Genomic DNA, 19057 nt, shown 5'->3' with positions numbered 1-19057 from the left:
CTCAGCTACTATTGGTATCTTTTTTGGCAACAAGGGTACAATAAGGGTACACAATTTAGCATTAGTTAAGTATAAGTAGGTAACGGATGCCAGCTAGTTAGCTGTGCTTGTCGAACGTTAGTAAACCTCACTCCCCGATGCCTCAAGAGCACTGCTGGCGTGAAAGCTAGTAGCCTGGACTTTTGGCTGGATTGGTAGCGCACTCGACTCCCGATTCGAGGTGCTGCTGTTTCGTAGGTTCGAGTCCGGGGGTGTGCAGGGCTGGACCGCGGTGGTTCCACACAAAGCAGGTTATATGCTTAACTTAATACTTAAGTAATGTTGAAAACATACGTAATAACGATTACGAATTAAGTGTTTGTTAATGCTTAACTAATACTTAACTAATGCTAAATTGTGTACCATCATTGTAAAGTGTTACCTCTTTTTTCACATGACACATTTGCATAATGGATTATGTAAGTTTGTGTAGTCATAAACTGTAGTTCCTGCTTAATCAGTCCTGTTTAATTTCTTTAATCACAGCACCCTCTCTCGCGTGCACACTCGCTCTCGCTCACGCTCGCTCTCTCTCTCACGCTCGCTCTCTCTCTCTCTCTCCCCCTCCCTCTCTCTCTCCCTCCCTCCCTCCCTCCCTCTCTCTCTCTGATCTGCTGTCATGCACTGCATGTCCTAGCCCAGCGTTTGAGCCCTTGATCCTGTGTACCATGTGTAAGCAATATGGATGAAGTCGCTGCAGCAGCAGCAGGGAGCTCTGGAGAACCGCAGCCTTTGCCTGTGGCGCTATTAATAAACTCGCTGATGTGGCTTTTCTCCTCGGCCTGCGGCTGGTTGTGGAGGAACCACCCTGTGGTTGGTGACCTGCCTAAGGTTAGAGCCAACAGCGGCTGATGTACACACACACACGCGCACACACACACACACACACACACACACACAAATGCACACTTAGTGAGTGGCAGAGTTAGAAATTGGAGCGTTGCACAGAGGGTGGCATGTCGAGACTACAACAGGAAGGGGAGGGGGAGGGTGTGGGAGGTTTTTTTAGAAGATTGGTGGTTAAAGATGGTGGGTTAAATCCAATCCTGTGGTCTTGGGGGAACTTTAATGACATCCCTCATTTTATTTCTTCTGAAAGTTATTACGCTCAATATTTACTTTCTTTGTTTATTTTTAAAATATCTAGCTTGATTGTTGTTTGTAGCTTGATTGTTCCTGACCAGTCTACCCCCGTAGTGGACGCTGCCTTCTCCAGCTCTCCAGACGTAGCCAGAGAGTCCTGAGACTCAGTGCCGAGGAGACGCAGTAAGAGTCCACTTATCTCTTAGTCTCCTCCCACTTTCCCTCCTCCTCCTCCTCCTCCTCTTCTCTCTACTTCTGTGTGTCCACTCCACTGTTGCTCCTCAGACTTTGTGAGTCCTCTCGTAGTTCCTCATCTGTCCCGATCTCTCTGCCTCGACCGCCCTCGCTCGCTCTGTCCAGTCTCGACCAGCCACGATGAGGATACTAGCGCTGCATGTCTTGTGTCTGGTGGGCTCGCTAATGCTCTGCAGAGGTAGGTCTGGCCTCTTGTTGACACCTTGTTGTTGTTGCTATTGTTGTGATTGAGTCTCATAGCAAATTAGAGGAGTCTAATCAGAGATGTTTTGTTTGTCCCATGATACAGTGTCCAACAGTGATCAGACGTCTTCTTAGTGACACAAATGTATTCATTTGCTGAGCATCAACTGAATCTGAAGCAGAAAGATTAATACCGTAATTTCCCAGCTATTAGCCGTGGCTTATATATTGTTTTTCCAAAATGTCTTCAGCTATGAGGTTAATACACGGGGGCAGTTAATATGGTATTAAAATGGTTTTGTTTCGTTTAACTTGCATGAAACACTACTGCGGCTTATATACAATGTGGCTAGTACACACATTACTGCGGCTTATATACAATGTGGCTAGTACACACACTACTGTGGCTTATATACAATGTGGCTAGTACACACACTACTGCAGTAGCTCTCTCTGACAACCCAGTTGAAATCTATTTGTCTGCGGTCTTAATGAGTAGAGGGACAAACACACACACCCTGCTCAGACGTGCGGTCTTAATGAGTGGAGGGACAAACACACACACACACCCTGCGGTCTTAATGAGTGGAGGGACGAACACACGCACCCTGCTCAGACGTGTCTGATGATTCATCGCCTGCCCTGGTCAGTCCAGCAGCACGGCAGACTGACCTGTTGCACACCTGCCGTCTCTCATGAATGAGCCGCTCCTCAGGTGGGCCTTGCAGACAAAAGCACAAGCCTGAGCTGGGGAAGAGGGATGAAGTCGAGCATCAACACCCCCCCCCCCCCCACCCTTTAACTCCCCCCGGGGGTTTGTAAACGATAGCCATAATCGGCCCCTGTTCCCCCGGGCTGACGTGGGGTCAGCTGGGGAGGGAGCCATGGTGTCGGGAACACCGAGAGATGCCAAGAGAGGCGCAGGATCATCGGCTTTTTTATAGCAGCGTGATCCAATTGGGCCTGGAACGTCCACGCTAATCACAGGCCGCGGATCACCTCTAAAGCCCCTGGGAGTGTGTGTGTGTGTGTGTGTGTGTGTGTGTGTGTGTGTGTGTGTGTGTGTGTGCCACTGTGCAACCAGGGATGTCAAAAGTTCAGGTGGTCAGAGATAAAGAGAGAGTTCCGGAGAGGAGAGGAGAGGAGAGCGAGGGAAATATGAAGAGTGAGAGGATGTGATGATGATGATGATGATGGTGATGATGTGGGAGAGCTCAGCGGTGCCGTCAGCTTAGGAGGATCAGGAAGGCTAGACGTGAGAGAACTGGGTCGCTAACACCCCAGCTGACAACCACATCAGCAGGTATCAATCTCTTTAGCTGGACAGTGGAAAAGCATGGGGAGAACGAGATGCATCGAGAGAGATGGAAACTGATTTTAAAAGTGCCCAGACATCCCACTTACAAGTCAACTCCATACAGTACATGCTGGTTAGAGCAACTATAGGGCCTAAATAGCAGGGCTAATTACACCTGTCAGGGATTTGGGCTTCAAATAACTCAACTACACACGCAACAACAACACAGCAGCTCCAGAAATGAGGGTAGTGAAAAGAGAGGTTTAAACGGCGCAGATGTCGGGGTGACCAACACAGCTGCTTTCTCTCGACTCAACTCTCAGCAGGTCAGGAGGACAGAGAGTGTGACCACTTCACTGACCTGGACTTCCACGACTCGTTTATCGGGACCAACCTGTACGTGCGTCTGCTGCTCTACACGCGGGCCAACTTGGACTGCGGCCAGGAGCTGGCCCACCACCGCCTCGCCGCGCAGCCGCTCTTCAACCTGTCGCGCCCCACGGCCTTCGTCGTCCACGGCTACCGGCCCACGGGGGCCCCCCCCATCTGGATCGACCACTTGGTGCGCCTGCTGGCCCTGCAGCAGGACATGAACGTGCTGGTGGTGGACTGGAACCGCGGCGCCGCTAACCTCAACTACTTCACCGCCGTCACCAACACACGGCGCACCGCCGCCAACATCACGGGGTTCATCCAGAAGATGCAGGTGAGCTGCAGTACAGCGCGTGCCCCGTTAATACTCACTTGTGCTTCTTAAACGCTTCCTTTTGTCCTCAACGCTTTCATTTAGTGTACATTTGTGTGGTTAACATGATCTATATAACATCTATATAATATAACAATGATCTCTGAGGACTAATAACAGATCCTGAGAAGAGTGTACTGTAAAGTCTAGCATAGAATAGTATACTGTAAAGTCTAGTATAGAAGAGTGTACTGTAAAGTCTAGTATAGAAGAATATACTGTAAAGTCTAGTATACTGTAGAAGAGTGCAGTGCACTATAAAATCTAGTGTAGCAGATGTATCCTCCTAAGGGCATCCTTAGCGGTAACCTTTTCATGTCTGCTTAACACACACACGTGCTGCTAAAACCCATGAACGTGACCAGCACTCAAACGTGCCGCTCTAATTAGGCATGATTATTTCATGATTCAACATCTTCAAATCACTGCCTGCAGGCACTCAGGGTAATGTGGGTGTCAAATGTGCGTGCCGCTGTCAAACTTCACTGCAGTGTTCTTGCCTGAGTGCTGATGGAGAAATGGCGCTGATAACTCCATCTTTGTGTTAAAGGAGGCGGGAGCATCCCTGGACTCTGTCCATCTGATCGGGGTCAGCCTGGGGGCACATGTGGCAGGCTTCATTGGGGCCATGCTGGGGGGAAAGGTCGGCAGAATCACAGGTAAGAGACAGAGAGAGAGAGAGAGAGAGAGAGAGAGAGAGAGAGAGAGAGAGATCCTGCTGGGTGGCATATCCTATGTGGGGTGGGGGGCAGTTTACTGATACTTGGTTTGTTCATTTGACATGTTTTACATCGTCAATGTGAAATTTTTAATTCGCTTTACCTGTGCTGAAATGTTTAATACCCTATGTTATTTCATGTGGCCATCAGAGATGAGTAAATATTCTGTTATCTCACAGTCACATACAGTAGTTTACATCGTCAATGTGACATTTTTAATTCGCTTTACCTGTGCTGAAATGTTTAATACCCTATGTTATTTCATGTGGCCATCAGAGATGAGTAAATATTCTGTTATCTCACAGTCACATACAGTAGTTTAGCCCTACAGGTGATAAAGTGATGACACTGAATTGCTTTGGTGCATAATGCACATTTGCATAACACTTATTCTGTTTCTCAAAACTTCTCAAATTTCTCTAAAGAATTAGTGCAAACTCCACCGCACACTGTATAACCGGCATGTATCCTGCTCAAAATGCTTAGTTTACGCCTCAAAAGCAAATATTCACGCCAATGAAACGACCAGTGCAATCAAAATGACATGTCATGATGCCACTGTTTATGTCTGTGGCATCATTGATGGCCTTCCTCAATGACATTATGGTCAAACTGTATTGTCTTGTTGTCAATGTGACAGTTTGTTCTGAGTGTTAGTATTTTCTGATGATCAATGTGCAAGGCAACACTAGCTTCTATTTCACTATTCTATTTACTACAACGTTACACAATATTGTCTGAGGAAGGGGGTTGAATGCAAGACAGTGGAGATGTTTGTGTGTGTGTGTGTGTGTGTGTGTGTGTGTGTGTGTGTGTGTGTGTGTGTGTGTGTGTGTGTGTGTGTGTGTGTGTGTGTGTGTGTGTGTGTGTGTGTGTGTGTGTGTGTGTATTTTGAAGGTATTCATGGGTTTTACCAGGTCCCTTTCCACAGGTGTATTAATCAAGCACCATACAGTCTGCATTCATATTCTAGGACGGTGCTTGATTTTATACACCTGTGGAAAGGGACCTGATGAAACCCATGGATAAGAGGTAGCCTAGCTGGATCCACACACACCTGTTAGCCAATTTCAGTCTGCTCTGAAGGTCCGTCTGAAGGATCCCATTGACACCCGGTTCTGAACTGGATGTTTTACAACTTCTAGGGACAAAATCAACAGTGAAATTACTCTCAGATTGGTGCATTAAACTTACGAATGAAGTTTCATAAGGGCAAACCCACATTTCTAGCAAACATTTCTAGCAAACAAAGGTTTTAAGTAGATAGATAGATAGATACTTTATTGATCCCCAAGGGGAAATTCAAAATTCAAGTGCAATTGTTTACTCAGTTCCAAAGAAATACATGTACATTCCTGGGCTTTTGATGATGACCTGCTAGCTAGTCTCTCCAGACTTTGCTAGTCTGGGTTCATCTAGGCCATAAGGGCACTCCAGCTGGTTCATCCAGACTATATAAGGCACTCCAGTCCAGTCACAGAATAATTGGGCTTGTTACATGACGCGGCATGTGGTTAGCATGGTGTGCTAACGTTGTGTTCTCCCAGGTGTGCTACCGTCCTGTTCGCCCAGGTGTGCTAACGTTGCGTTCTCCCAGGTGTGCTAACGTCGTGTTTCCCTGTCGTAGGTCTGGACCCCGCTGGACCCATGTTTGCAGGTGTGCCACCTGAGGAGCGTCTGGATCCCACGGACGCTCAGTTCGTAGACGTCCTGCACACCGACATGGATGGTAAGGAGAAGAGAACGTTACGCAAACGCTATCAGATTTATTTTAGACCTACAATGAATATAATTTTTTCAGCCAAATGTACTCTTTTTCTGGTAATGCAGCCATAATTGTGCATACTTATTGAGCCGTTCTGACTGTGAGAGGTTTTTTTCCTGTGTCTTCGTTTGCTGTTTGACGCTTTAGCGATTGATTATTTAATAGCCTAATAAATAAATAGAATATCTGTGGTAGGCCTATTTCAAATTAAAACAAAGTGGGAAGACTCAAAATTGCTACTTTTGCAAACCACTTGTAAACATAAACAAATATGTGCCAGGAATCAAGTGTTGATATACAGTAGTAGCGTGGATAAAGTGGTGATGGCTGTGCCAGGCTAGTAATCTCTACTAAAACAATGAGCTGAGCTGACCCGGCCCTGGCCCCTCTTCAGTCAGGACCGATACTGTGGCCCCCAGAGAAGAGAGTTTGGTGACCCCTGATGTAATTGTTTGGCATTGCTAAGGCTAATGAAATGTACTGTAGATCTTCCTTTAGTACTCTTGATGTACTGTAGATCTTGAAGAAGAAAATCAGCTGATCAGCTCAATTTCAGGATGACCGTGTTAGTTTATATATTGTGGTATGAGAAATATATGCTTTTGTGTTCTACTGCTGTGAAGTTTATATGATATTGTCAGTTTTATGGTGTTCACAGACAGTTCACCTTCTCTCATGACTTCATGGTTCTGCTCTGTGATTAAATGTGTAGGCTTTGGACTCAGAGGGACTCATGGCCATATTGACTTCTATGCCAATGGAGGATCGGATCAACCAGGATGTCCCAAGACCATCTTCTCAGGTCAGCATCTCACCCGTATACCAAGTGGGGTTTCCTGATATTAAGTGACATTTATAGATGGAGAAATTATTATTATTATTATTATTATTATTATTATTATTATTTATAGATGGAGAAATTATTCTTTATACTGTGTAGTGTTGTGGTAATCAGCCCTAACTAATAATTAAGAAGTTCGCCTTGAGGACGTGACTATGGAACACTAGAACATATAACATTTCAATAAAGACAAATTCAATCATCCCAAGTCAATTACAAAATTCTGTAAAGGAAAAACTAAAACCTGCTCACGTTTGCGTTCAGGAAAGGCGTACTTTGTGTGTGACCACCAGCGGTCAGTCCTCCTGTACCTGTGTGCTCTCAACCGCACCTGCAACCTCACCGCCTACCCCTGCTCCTCCCACACCGACTTCCTCAACGGCCAGTGCCTCCAGTGTGAAGCCTTCAAGCCCGCATCCTGTCCTGTTTTGGGTAAGACAACGTTATGGAAATGTGGATTAGCGACCTATCAAATTTCATCATTGGATTTAAAACGTCGATGAATATAATTTCTTCAACCAAATCTGTTTTTTCCCCCCCAGGCTACGACCTTAGTCCCTGGAGGGACACTCTTGTGAAGCTGGGACAGACCAGGGCCTTCTTCTCAACCACAAGCGAATTTCCATACAGCAGTAAGTTGCTTTACTCCCCCTAGTGGACATGCCATAAATAACTCAGAGACTCCATTATCTTCTGAGGGAAATGGGCTGATCATCATCTTCTTTACTGTCTTGTGTTCTGTGTGGCACCAGAGACCAGCTACAGGGTGGACATTGTGACGTGGAACCAGTACCTGCGCTGGGGCGTGGTGGTGCTCCGGCTGCACAGCGGGAAGAACATGATGGAGACCAGGATGGACAAGTGAGTGATGGAGGGGACGGAGAAGTCCAAGGAATAACAACCGCCATCATCATTTTAGTATTATCATTAGATTATGATTACAGTTATCATTGGGGGCGGTGGGGATGGAGGGTTATGGGGGGGTTATTCCTATTAGTCCTGTTGGCAGGGTAACATGAGGGGGTTATTCCTATCAGTCCTGTCGGCAGGGTAACATGAGGGAGTTATTCCTATTAGTCCTGTTGGCAGGGTAACCTGAGGGAGTTATTCCTATCAGTCCTGTTGGCAGGGTAACATGAGGTTTCAGTTCTTTTGTTGCTTCCTGTTCTCCTCAGCAAGCTGTACAGATTTGAGCAGTACACATCCACCCGACTGCTGGCTCAGTTTGATGAGGACCTGTACCCCATTCAGAAGATCTCTCTAAGGATCGTCACAGGGAACGTGATCGGACCGCGCTACAAACTGCGGCTGTTGCGCATCAGGATAACTCCACTCAACAAGCCAGACAGGTTACTGTTTTTTACCGTTTTTTTACAAATGTTTTTCTTTGTTTTACAGTTTTTGCTCTTTACTCTCTGAAACATCTACAACCTCCACTTCACCAGACTTAAATGTGTCCCCTTGCACTTAAGTGTTAATACTCAATTATGTAAGTAAGCAGGAAGGTGTGTTAAGACTTAATTACGTGAGCTTACGTAACGAGCAAAGGACAGGGAGACTTACCCTCGGAGCCCACGCGCACGTGAAACATTAGGGTTAAGTTGCTTAAGGCAGATGCCGGATAAATGTTTGCCAACAAGATCTCAACATGTCTTTTCTTTGGCAGGCCGTTGATGTGTCGCTACGACATCGTCATGGAGGAAAACATGGAGGTCTCCTTCAGGCCCAATCCCTGCAACGAGGACAACGCATGAGGCGCCGTCCGACCAACACTGCTATGTTCATACCACTGCCATAATAACAATCACAGTTACCCTTTCTCCATGCATCAGCACTCAGCCAAGACATACCGGACTCTGGGGTCACGCTGCCCCGGGCTCTTGAGAACCAAAGAACTGCTACACAGCATATCTTGAAGGTTGATGTGGACCTGACTGACAACTGGGATGACGAGACTGTTATGAGAAGACTGCGTCTTTGAGCAAAGTCTGCTTTGGAGCCTCTCTTTGTGCCTTAACATTTCTGCCAATATCCAGAGAATCCTTTTTTTCTATCTGTAAATGGATCGAGCAATTAGAAATCAGGTATGACTAGTAGAGGTCACAAGATGAACAGCATTAAAACATCACTGTCTCACACAGTGAGAGATTTGAAATACACTTGAGTGCACTTTATTTAAAATAAGTTGTATAGCTTCTTCATACTTTAAAGACTTCAGTTATGCTTTGTAAAACTTTAAATCTTGTGAAGTTTTTTTTTTATTACATCTAAAAAAATAAAAATAAAATATTTTTTAACCACACACAACTTGTCGGAGCTGATTAGATCTTCCAAGTTTCATCAGAAATCGTAAAACCACTCGAATCAGACCAATGTAAAAAGGACTTGATAGTCCTTGGTAGTCATATTCAACCAAAACAGGCGTAAGGCCTTTTCAATAGAAGCCTTCTCCAGTCCTAAAAGCTCATGAGCAACTGAATCACAAGATCCAGAGGAAAGAACTCATTTATTCAACAGGACATATAAAGGCAAGAAATAAAGAAAGGCTGTGAAAAAAACAGAAAAACATGACAAATAATTGTGGGGTGGGGTGGGCAACAAATCATTTTTAGATTTTCAGTGACCTTAAATTTGTAAAACAATATAACCTGTGGCCTGTAGCGTAAGAAAAGGTTAGTAAGTATTGATCAATCTTCAAATCATACTTGGACAAATAAATGTTATTTTCTCTATATTAATCACAACATATGAAAGAAAATAAAACAACCACAACATTGTTGCAACACATTACACAGGGTATTTACAGTAGGTCCTTCAAGTCCGTTTGATTAAAAAGGTCACACAGAGCTGAACTATTTTCACAACATAATCCACAACATGAGGATTTTTTTTTTAAATTGGATGTTCGGAACAGAGAGCAGTTCCACGTTCTATTTTCCGGTGTTCCACAGTTCCATGTCCCTCTTAAGAAAGCGGCAGTGGAACTATGTGCCTCCCTCTCTCCACACACTGGCATCCCTCCCGAGTCTACGGTTTACCAGTTGGCACCTTAGGGAACACAGAGGTCAGTCAGTTTTAGACATTCTTGACAAATCAGAAATTGAAAACTGTAACTGTTAAACAAAACTTACTGAAATGTGCTATGTTTTACGATGCTGATTGCAAAACACATACAATACAAATCAATACAGTACATCTCTGTGTGACTAGAACAGAACAGAACATGCTACAGTGCAACAGCTGGGCCTCTTTGTTAGAGGTTTGTTCGGTCGTTCTTAAGCGGTGCAGGCAGCAGTGCGTACCGTTGGCACTGTTGTGGTACTGACGCCTGTTGGGGCCGGGCTGAGCGCCAGGGCGGTTAAACCGGCGCTTGAAGTTCCTCCGGTTTGGGCCAGGCATTCTCTGGTGCATGTCAGGCTGTCGTGTAGGGGCACAAGAGATGTGAGAAACACCCTTGTAAAAGCATGGAGTCCCGAAGGGGACAAGTGCAAAACAATATTACATATGTTTCTGGCGAGCATAAGAAACTATCTGGTACACAACAGAAAAAAAAGGAGGAAAAAAGTTCCATACATGTCCCTTTAGGGGCTCCACATAAAAGCAACTAAATGGTGTAAAACATGCGATGATAACTGAAGTCGTTAAATTGAATACATTGTGTAAAACATGCGATGATAACTGAAGTCGTTAAATTGAATGCTAAAACTACATTAATTGTTCTATTGTTTATAAACATGATATTGTAAGGACTTTAGCATTCAATCTATTCATAACTCTTATGTGTTTATCAGGGTATAAACATACTGATTCTACAGGAACAATCCAGACACATGAAGCTTACCATTTGACCACCCCACTCCCTCTGTTCCTCTGGGCCCTCCCCGGCCCAGCGATGGTCATCTTCAACACCCATCCTATCATCCTCCTCAAAAACAGGCTCAGCTTCCACACTGCAAACAAAGGAGAAGATTAAGATACACAAGAAGTTAAGATGCACAAAAACAAAATACAAATGTAGCTTCGTAAAGTAGTTCAAAGTGGCTTGCAGTTTATTCTAAAATTGAAAATATATGGACACAACAGCAACCAGCCTCCCACTGGAAATCAACGGTAGTAAGAGGTTGAAGTCTCGTACGTTAGGATGACTCCAACCATTGGGTGGACACCAGCATGCATATTTTTTTAAGCCATAATATACAAACCTTTCAGTCGCAGCTTGAGAGAAGCTGGCACCAGAAATGGTGACCTTCACACCCTCTAGACGTTCCTGTCTTCGCCTCTCAAGGTCATGGCGAAGGTCCCCTGGGTCGCAGGTCTGCGGCCGTTTCTGCGCCCGTCAATCAAAGGAGTTATGACCAATCAAGCAGCGATGGAGGGGTCTCATTAAGCAGCAAAATACACCCAATAGATAACACAAGCTTCTTACAGTATTCAAATTCCTAGATCTTAGATTTTATTTGGATGACATGCAGTCAAGTTTCAACAGTTGCCATTAAGCAGCTGTTTTGGTAATGAATCCAGACCATTACTTTGGACTAACAAGATCAGCCTCCAATAAAAATCAATAGGGAGAGATCCATAGCTCCACATAGTTTGCACACACATTTCAAGTTCTCTGCTAGCTCACCTGCATGTTCTCAATCTTCGAGAAAATTGGCATCGTATCAGGTACAGACACTTTTATCCTTCTGCAAAAGATGAAACATCAATGACGTTAGATATAACCTTGGATGAAAACGAGCAGAAGTACCTTGACATACATCACAAAACTACAACAAGGCCAAAGAACAAACAAACAACCCTCACCTGTCCATGGCAGGTTCTTCATCCTCCTCAGGAGTAGCGGTCATAACACTGGAGAAGCGATGGTTCAGGGTGACATTTTCACCTTTAAAGTACATTTCTGGTAGAGAGGACACAAAAAAGCAACAAGATATAAAGAGGGCCATGACATCTATGGGTTGTGCTATAGTATTGTTATTCTCAGTATTCCCAGTAAACAAATGAAATTGAGAAAGTAACCTTTGACTTGATGGACCAGAGTGATGATCTCCTGGGCAAAAGTGCCACTGTGCACCTGGGTCTCCCTGAACGTCCCAGAATGCTCCAGCATAGGCAGGAAGTCCAGTCGTTGTCGACCCACATTGACGAGGTCCAAAGACAGCTGTCTGTCGGAGTTGTGGCTGAAAGAGCTGCTGGTACACAAATGGTTGAAGCAGGAAGTGACATTAGGCCTCCAGAGCGGTAAGTTGGATGAGCATCCAAAAAACTACAGCCTCTAGTCTGAAATCTTTAATGATCCAAGTGGCTGGGCGGATAAATATGATTATAATCTAAAGCTATGGAGTCATAATGATCATTATCTGAAGGTGCCTTAAGTTAACATACAAACGGTTGGTCTGACATGAGCGTTAGCCTGTTTTATGTTTGAGCTGTTTGTTTACCAGCTTACCTTACCAAAGTCTGCGGGATGAACCTACCAGAAAGAAATATGCGTGTGCAGTGGTCTATAAATACATCCTAGCAAGATAGTCCTAGCCAGCAAGAGGCACAGAAATGGAAAAACAACCTTCTCAGGGGAAATAAGGCTCAGCAGTGATAGCACTATGAATGTTTTTTGTACATTAAAAGTATCAGCATATATACTGTAATGCATGTCTTTTATGTCTAAATAAAATGTAGGTTTGCATGGAGACTGAATTTTTAAAGGAATAGATGACGTAGATCAAGACTTAAGTATGGGTTCAAGAAATGTGTAGTAGGATGATTGTAATGCCTTTCAGATTTCAATGCTTATTTCCCCCTGCTGGGCAAAGGCAGGTGAAAGATCATGCTTCCCTTCCAATTTTGCAATCGTACAGATCCATCCACAGGGCATGTTGGGTCCTCGTTCCTCCTCAGTGATGCTTTCTTTGGAGAATCCTTTGTTTTCGGAACTTTGGATTCCACTGAAATGTATTTTCCTCCTCATAGACAGACTAGCCAGAGCACTGATCTCACACTCTCAGCATCCAAGGGTGCGTCCTTAAGACAAGACTTCCTCCTCTCAGCTGCTGATGGGCTGGTGAGATACGAGCCACCTGGCCTTTGGTCTTCACCAGGTGAGGAGCTTCCACAGAAAATCCCAGATGCATCCTGACACCTGCAGTGTCCATGTCGATACTGCTCGTCACATTTCCAGGTCACGTATGTTTCTCCCGTAATCCAGTAGTTTCAGTCGGACCACTGGCCGTATGGTTCTTCTGAAACCCTGAGGTATGAGGGGGGGATACACTTGTGTTCTTGATGTGTTCCTCCTCGGTAATTTCTTAGAGGTGAAAAAAGTTGACACATTGGTGTTGTGGCAAGTGGGGCTGGTGTGGTTTGTACGTTGCTGTTCCTTACGTCTTGCCTTAAAGGGCAATTCAGTCCTAGTCCTAGTCTCAAACCAGGTGAAATGCAGTCTTCTACCAGACTGAGTTTACCATGCTTCACGTGCAGAGAGTGGAAACTATTGGGGCAGTAATTAATCCGAAGAATTGGCCTTATCCCAGTTGAATAGCTCTTCTGAATCTGATGCATCCTGTCTTGACTTCTTCCACTAGACAGTTCAAATGTAGGACATAGTGGGTGCACCCAGAAACAACATTCCTGCTCTAGTGCCAAGGCATAACTCCGAGGGCATCTGGAACCATGGAGTAAATGGAAACGCTGCATGAAGTCCAGGGGAAAGTCTTCATAGTGCTTTAGTGTCCAGTTGATTTTATTTTGGGGTGAGTAGTGTGGAACCAATATCAAAAACATCCATCGACACTCACAACTAACATTTTAGTCTTTCACTCAAAGTTGGCAAAAGGAAGCAAAGTTTTCTGCTTCAGATGAGTCCGTCTTGATATTGCGTTGAAAAGGATGTTGTTCACTCATCTTACAGTTGAAAAGGATGTTGTGTACTCATCTTACAGTTGAAAAGGATGTTGTTTACTCATCTTACAGTTGAAAAGGATGTTATAGTTTCACCCTCAGGACTTGTAATGATGCAGTGGTTCTGCATGGGACATAAACAGCTTTTGGAGTGAGAGACACACAAATTATTCTGCAGTTTAGTTCCAACTCTTGAAGACTTTGTAATTTCAGATATGCACTCGTCTGTACTGTACATGCCAAAGAACAAGACAGAGTAAGTCTCGACAGTCTTTCAGTTCTCCTGGCCAGGTTTCATAACCCATAGAAAGAGAAGTATCATTGGAAACAGTCAATAGCGCGACTGTCCCTCCCAAATGACAAGTCTCCAGGAGAAACTTCTACGGAGGATTGGCCATGTACTCATAAAGGATAATGGACTCTCATTTGCAATCCTTCTTGCATATCTTCGGGAGGCATTCCTGTCACTAAGTATGACTGCAGAGGTGGTTGGGCAAACCTTTGCCTCAAATCTGTCCCCCTAGAGGATTATCACTGGCACTGAACTGAAGGAGAATACCACCACCTGGTGTCTTGAAGGCAAAAATAACATGCTGACTTACCTTAAGCCAGGGCAAACTACCAAGGTTGAAACAAAATAAAAATAAGCTTACATTTAAAAAAAAATACATATATATATATATATTTTAGATAAGTGCTGGTATTTTGGTGGACACATCTTCCTTGCAAAACCAGTGTGGAAAAAGCAGGAAACAGCCCTATTTCAAAAGAGCATTTAAACTTGACCACTCAGGGGAAGTCCACTACATCCTCTAGAATGATCATCCAGTCAGTTATCTGGTCATGTCCGAGACCCAGACTGACCATGGCCTCCAGTCCAGGAAATTCCTTTATCACCATGGATACAACTATTTCCGAAATGCAAAACTGGTTGGGAATGGAGAGGGAGCAATCAAAGACTCTGGATCTGGTGAGTTTTAGAGAGACGGGAGAATATGGATTCCCCAGCTGATAGAGAAATCTCTGTCTGCTGAAAAGTGGTGTGCAGTAGTGGTTTAGGTCTTCCAAAAATGTAGCAGCGCCTTGCACATCTATACTTGTTCTTATTGAGTGAACTCCATCATGGAGAGTGAAATGCAGAAAGGGCTTCAGTTTCACAGAGGGAGCCATAAGATATTCAGTCGCATGCACAATCTGGGTTGGAATACTGATCCCACTATTTTTGTGTCTGTATCCATCTTTTTTTAATTTCCTGTTCTTCAGACTGACTTGGCAGTCATCAATTTTTTCATTCATCAAATATGGATGTCCCATCACCCACCACTGTAAGAAAAAAAAAATCAAACTAGCAAAAAGAGGAGCTCACTCTTGGTCATATCCATTTACAATGCCTAGTTAGAGTGTAGAACTTGCTTAAGACATGTTTAAATATTCAAAAGGTGGGCTTCATTTCCTTCAACCTCTACTGCATTCTCTAATGCATAGTTTCTATCCAGTGTTCTTGAGAAGTCTGGTGTGGTCATAATATTTCACATCAAGTCCATAGCGTATTCCTAGTCTTCTCAGTGCCATGTCCTCTATAGTATTTGTTTGCAGTTCAGAAGGACTCCATTCACATGAAATGTGACTTCACTTCAAGCCATCACATCTGTTATCGACCATCTCGTCGTTTCTTTTTGTGAAAAAGCTTTAGGGTTACATGGTGACGTGAGGACAGGGAATACGATTCTGTGTCGTCTTGACGACTTCCTTGTAATATGATGAGGACTGTGATGATTTTCTCTGGATTAGGACTGGATCTGCTTTGCCATAGAGGAGTACATTTCTGCCATTCAGTGACTTCAGTCCACTTCAATTGTTCATCCCGTGCCACACGAGAAGTCTTCTGAATTTGAGAAGAATCCTTTGGTCAGGATTGTAGGCAGAGCATTACTTAGAAAGGAAGCATGAACTTTCAACCATACCTGACAGTGTTGGAAATCACAAGACTTTACCTGTCCTGACCCGTGTGTCGATTCATGTCCACCTTGATCTTGAGGGTTTCTCGTTCGCTAGCGTCACCTCTCGGCACTGCGGGCGCCTCTCTGTTCACGTTCAGATTCCTGTGTTGAAACAGTGGCCTGGGCAGAGTGATCTCCTGTCCCACATTGCCTCTTTGCTGCTTAACATCTGGTCTTTGCTGTTCCCACTTTGCTGGGCCTGAATAGTTTCCATGGTCCACTCTGTCTGGCCTCAAATCCACGTCTACAGCCGGTGCTCCAGCGTGACGATCCTGGAACTGACGTGGTAGATCATGATCTTCTGATGGCTGCTTTTGCCTTGCTCGAACATTGGGAGGAGGATGAGGATGAGGATGATGAGGAGGAGGAGAAGGACTTCTCCTCCTCTTGGGGGGAGGCTCCATCCTTGGCGACACTCGCTCATCATGTCTGGGCTCTCTCCGGTGTCTATCCTGTGGAGGTCCTGCATGTGGGACATGATCTCTCCGGTGTCTATCCTGTGGAGGTCCTGCATGTGGGACATGGTCTCTTCGGTCTCCGTCTCCACCTCTGTTCACTGCTCCATGCTGGGAGATGCCGTGGTCGTGCTCTACAATGACGGGTGCATGGCCTGGGCCTCGGCTGTAGGGCTTTTGAGGGCCCCCGTGCTCCTCGTAATGACCCAGATCTCTGGAGCTCTTATCCGGGCGATGGTCTCTAAAGTCTGACCTCTTGGGTTGTGACCTGTGTCGACATAGAGCAATAAGAATGTTCAACAATAAAGTTCAATGCACAAGACGTAAGGATTTGAATCGTGTGGATACCTACTAACCCTAGACTACACAATATGTAACTATTCGTCCTACAGACTACTTACCACAGGACTAACTGATTACTGCACACAATGAAGCAATTTCATAAGGGATATATTGTGGCAGGTATTCTTACACACTGCCAAATTACAACTAAAGCTAAAGACAACAAATCAAATGTACACAAAAGTTAAATTAACTATTGTATTATAGTAAAATTAACGTAAATTAATCATTCATTAACAAAAGGTATAACTGGGGCAGTAGTGTAGTGGCTAGGTGGGTTAGCATGCAGTAGCCAAAAAAGTTGTGGGTTCAATTCCCAGCTGTCACCATTGTGCTGCTGAACGAGGTACTTAACTCCTACCTCTGGGGCAGAGGTTATAATAATCTACATAAGTAAGCTGCTTTGGATAAAAGCGTCAGCCAAGTTAAAATAAGTAACTATAGTTGATGATACACAATGAGAGCAGCAGAGATGTAGAAGATGTTGGGTATGGGAACTGCTTTCACTTGTCTTCTACAGGATGCCAATCAATCTTCTTGTCTTCTCGTCTCCCGTGCTGAGACGGAGGCCTTCCAATTGGTCATTTAATAATACGGTGATATTACTCTTCCTGTACCTATCTGAAAACGGGCTCCTGGCATGGTAATGCTCCTGGTTTTCCACAGGGTAATTTCCGTGCTCCATCCGATCCGGCCTCCTCTCTTGCGAGCGGTTAAATGATCTTCCTCTGGGGCTGGGGCTGGGTCCGCGGGATCCCCTCTGGCCTCGGCCTGGACCCGGCGCCTCCTGCCGCTCATGATGCCCGGCGCCATGCTCGCTCCTGGCCCAGTCGGGGGACGGGCGTCTGTGGTGATGGTCAAAAGCCAACGCCGGCGATGGTAGTCGCTCTCTGGGAAGCCGACGGGGAGAATGGCCGTGCATTTCGTCAAAGGCTTTTGGAGATAAGCGCCTCCGCTCTGCATATCCCAGCGGTGGAGGTCTGAGGGGGCTTCTCTGACGATTCACATACTCATGGGGCGAACGTCTGGACTTGTAGTCCTCTGGTGACGGTGGTCTTCTGTTGCCGTGTGCCATGAACTCTTTATTGAACCTGCCCCATTCGTTTGGGGGTCCTTCCCTTGACATGCGCGCGTCATTCCAATGAGGGGGGCCGTGCATCTCCGGAACCCTCCGTGGTGGGTCGAAATCACGACCCGGGACATACTGGTCTGAAAAAGATCTGTCATCTCGTCTTCCAGGGCTCCTTCTATACATTGTAGTGTTTCTGTTCAAATGTAAAACATTTATTAAGTTATGTCAAGTTAGTGTGTAAATAAGGGTATTAAATTGATACACTCACGTTACACATTAATTTATCGTTGCTACCTGTACAAATTAATGGGTGATCTGAACGTGGTCGTGACATTTGTACCTTGAACCACAGGACAATGTTACGACTATGAAATACAGATGTATATCCTTATCAATTTGCATCATGAATAGCATTAATAACATAAATGAACGAACGAAGGACAGTTTAATGACGGGCCATGTGTTAACACCGGAAATCCACGACGTGGTGAGGGCTCTGGACAAGCCTGCCTAACAGCATTTGAGAAGTGCGCCAATCATGACAGAACAACGAGTGGCGTCTGTAATGGTGGTGATCAAACTAAAGTAATACGTTTAATAGTAGTGAGAGTGTTCATCGTGATGAAACAGTTGGAGCGACGTGATTTGTCAACTATTATCGTAAATTATCACACACCTTTCATGCAGCATTCAGTAATGCCATGCAGCAACTTGGGCCTACTACAAACGTAAACAACACAACGTAAAATCGTGTTTTACAATACTCGTTACACACTATCGATAGAAAAGACAACTAAGACTCGATCTCTGAAGCTAGATTGGTAAAGTTGAGATAAAATTATGCATCAAGTGTCGCACAACCACCCTTATATTATCCTAGCCACCTTGCTAACGGAATGAGGCAGGTCATATTTACCTTGGCGCGCGCGTAGACAACTCGCTATCTTCCTTCAGGAAGATATGTCCACCAAAAATACCAGTCACTTGAAAGATTTAAAAAGAATACATACTTACTATATAATTCACTAATTCGCTAATATTAAGTACTAGTGACAAAGACAACACTTTCAGAGTTTCCTTGCTCGGCCGAGCAACGATAGCAGAAGAAGCTGAAGCTTGCGTCTTTTCAGCCCTGACACACTTCCGGTGCTAAAATGTACAATCTATTTATTACAGCGCCCCAACAGTTAGTATGTTTCACTGCACCAATTTAGTTTGCCTTCATACGCTATGTAGCCTACTGTAATACAGCCTGAATAGGCCTACAGCACTGACCCATGAAAAACGTATGCCTACAGAACTCTGTTTAGGATCAACAAAGAAATAGGCTAGCCTATTTTATCCAATGACATATTGGGTTT

At 44.7% G+C, this 19057-nt stretch overlaps 2 protein-coding genes across 4 annotated transcripts; one reads left to right on the top strand and one right to left on the bottom strand.

Annotated features, from left to right (window-relative positions):
- The first annotated feature begins 1412 nt into the window (after window positions 1–1412).
- lipib (lipase, member Ib) lies at window positions 1413–9228 on the top strand. Of its 2 annotated transcripts, none has more exons than XM_062522002.1 (10): window positions 1413–1555; window positions 3184–3563; window positions 4153–4261; window positions 5949–6050; window positions 6799–6888; window positions 7192–7359; window positions 7470–7559; window positions 7680–7788; window positions 8103–8276; window positions 8594–9228. In XM_062522002.1, exons 1-10 carry the CDS (start codon window positions 1498–1500, stop codon window positions 8679–8681), a joined length of 1368 nt encoding a protein of 455 aa, XP_062377986.1. In that variant the 5' UTR covers window positions 1413–1497; the 3' UTR covers window positions 8682–9228. The 2 variants fall into 2 exon arrangements, with proteins under 2 accessions (XP_062377986.1, XP_062377985.1); XM_062522001.1 differs by having other exon boundaries at window positions 3181–3563.
- A 188-nt stretch (window positions 9229–9416) lies between these two features.
- On the bottom strand, window positions 9417–18821 carry zgc:112982 (uncharacterized protein LOC503771 homolog). Of its 2 annotated transcripts, none has more exons than XM_062521999.1 (10): window positions 18613–18821; window positions 17242–17889; window positions 15822–16550; window positions 11950–12122; window positions 11734–11830; window positions 11555–11615; window positions 11130–11254; window positions 10769–10877; window positions 10230–10344; window positions 9417–9975 (listed from the first exon to the last, which is right to left on the bottom strand). In XM_062521999.1, the coding sequence occupies exons 2-10, from the start codon at window positions 17877–17879 to the stop codon at window positions 9962–9964; spliced, it is 2061 nt and encodes a 686-aa protein (XP_062377983.1). In that variant the 5' UTR covers window positions 17880–17889; window positions 18613–18821; the 3' UTR covers window positions 9417–9961. The 2 variants fall into 2 exon arrangements, with proteins under 2 accessions (XP_062377983.1, XP_062377984.1); XM_062522000.1 differs by having other exon boundaries at window positions 11950–12119.
- Window positions 18822–19057: the final 236 nt, after the last annotated feature.

This window comes from Sardina pilchardus, chromosome 19 (genome assembly GCF_963854185.1).
Source record: "Sardina pilchardus chromosome 19, fSarPil1.1, whole genome shotgun sequence".
Classification (NCBI taxonomy): Eukaryota; Metazoa; Chordata; class Actinopteri; order Clupeiformes; family Clupeidae; genus Sardina; species Sardina pilchardus.
Note: the sequence above shows the minus strand (reverse complement) of the source record. Positions and strands in the feature narration are given on the sequence as shown.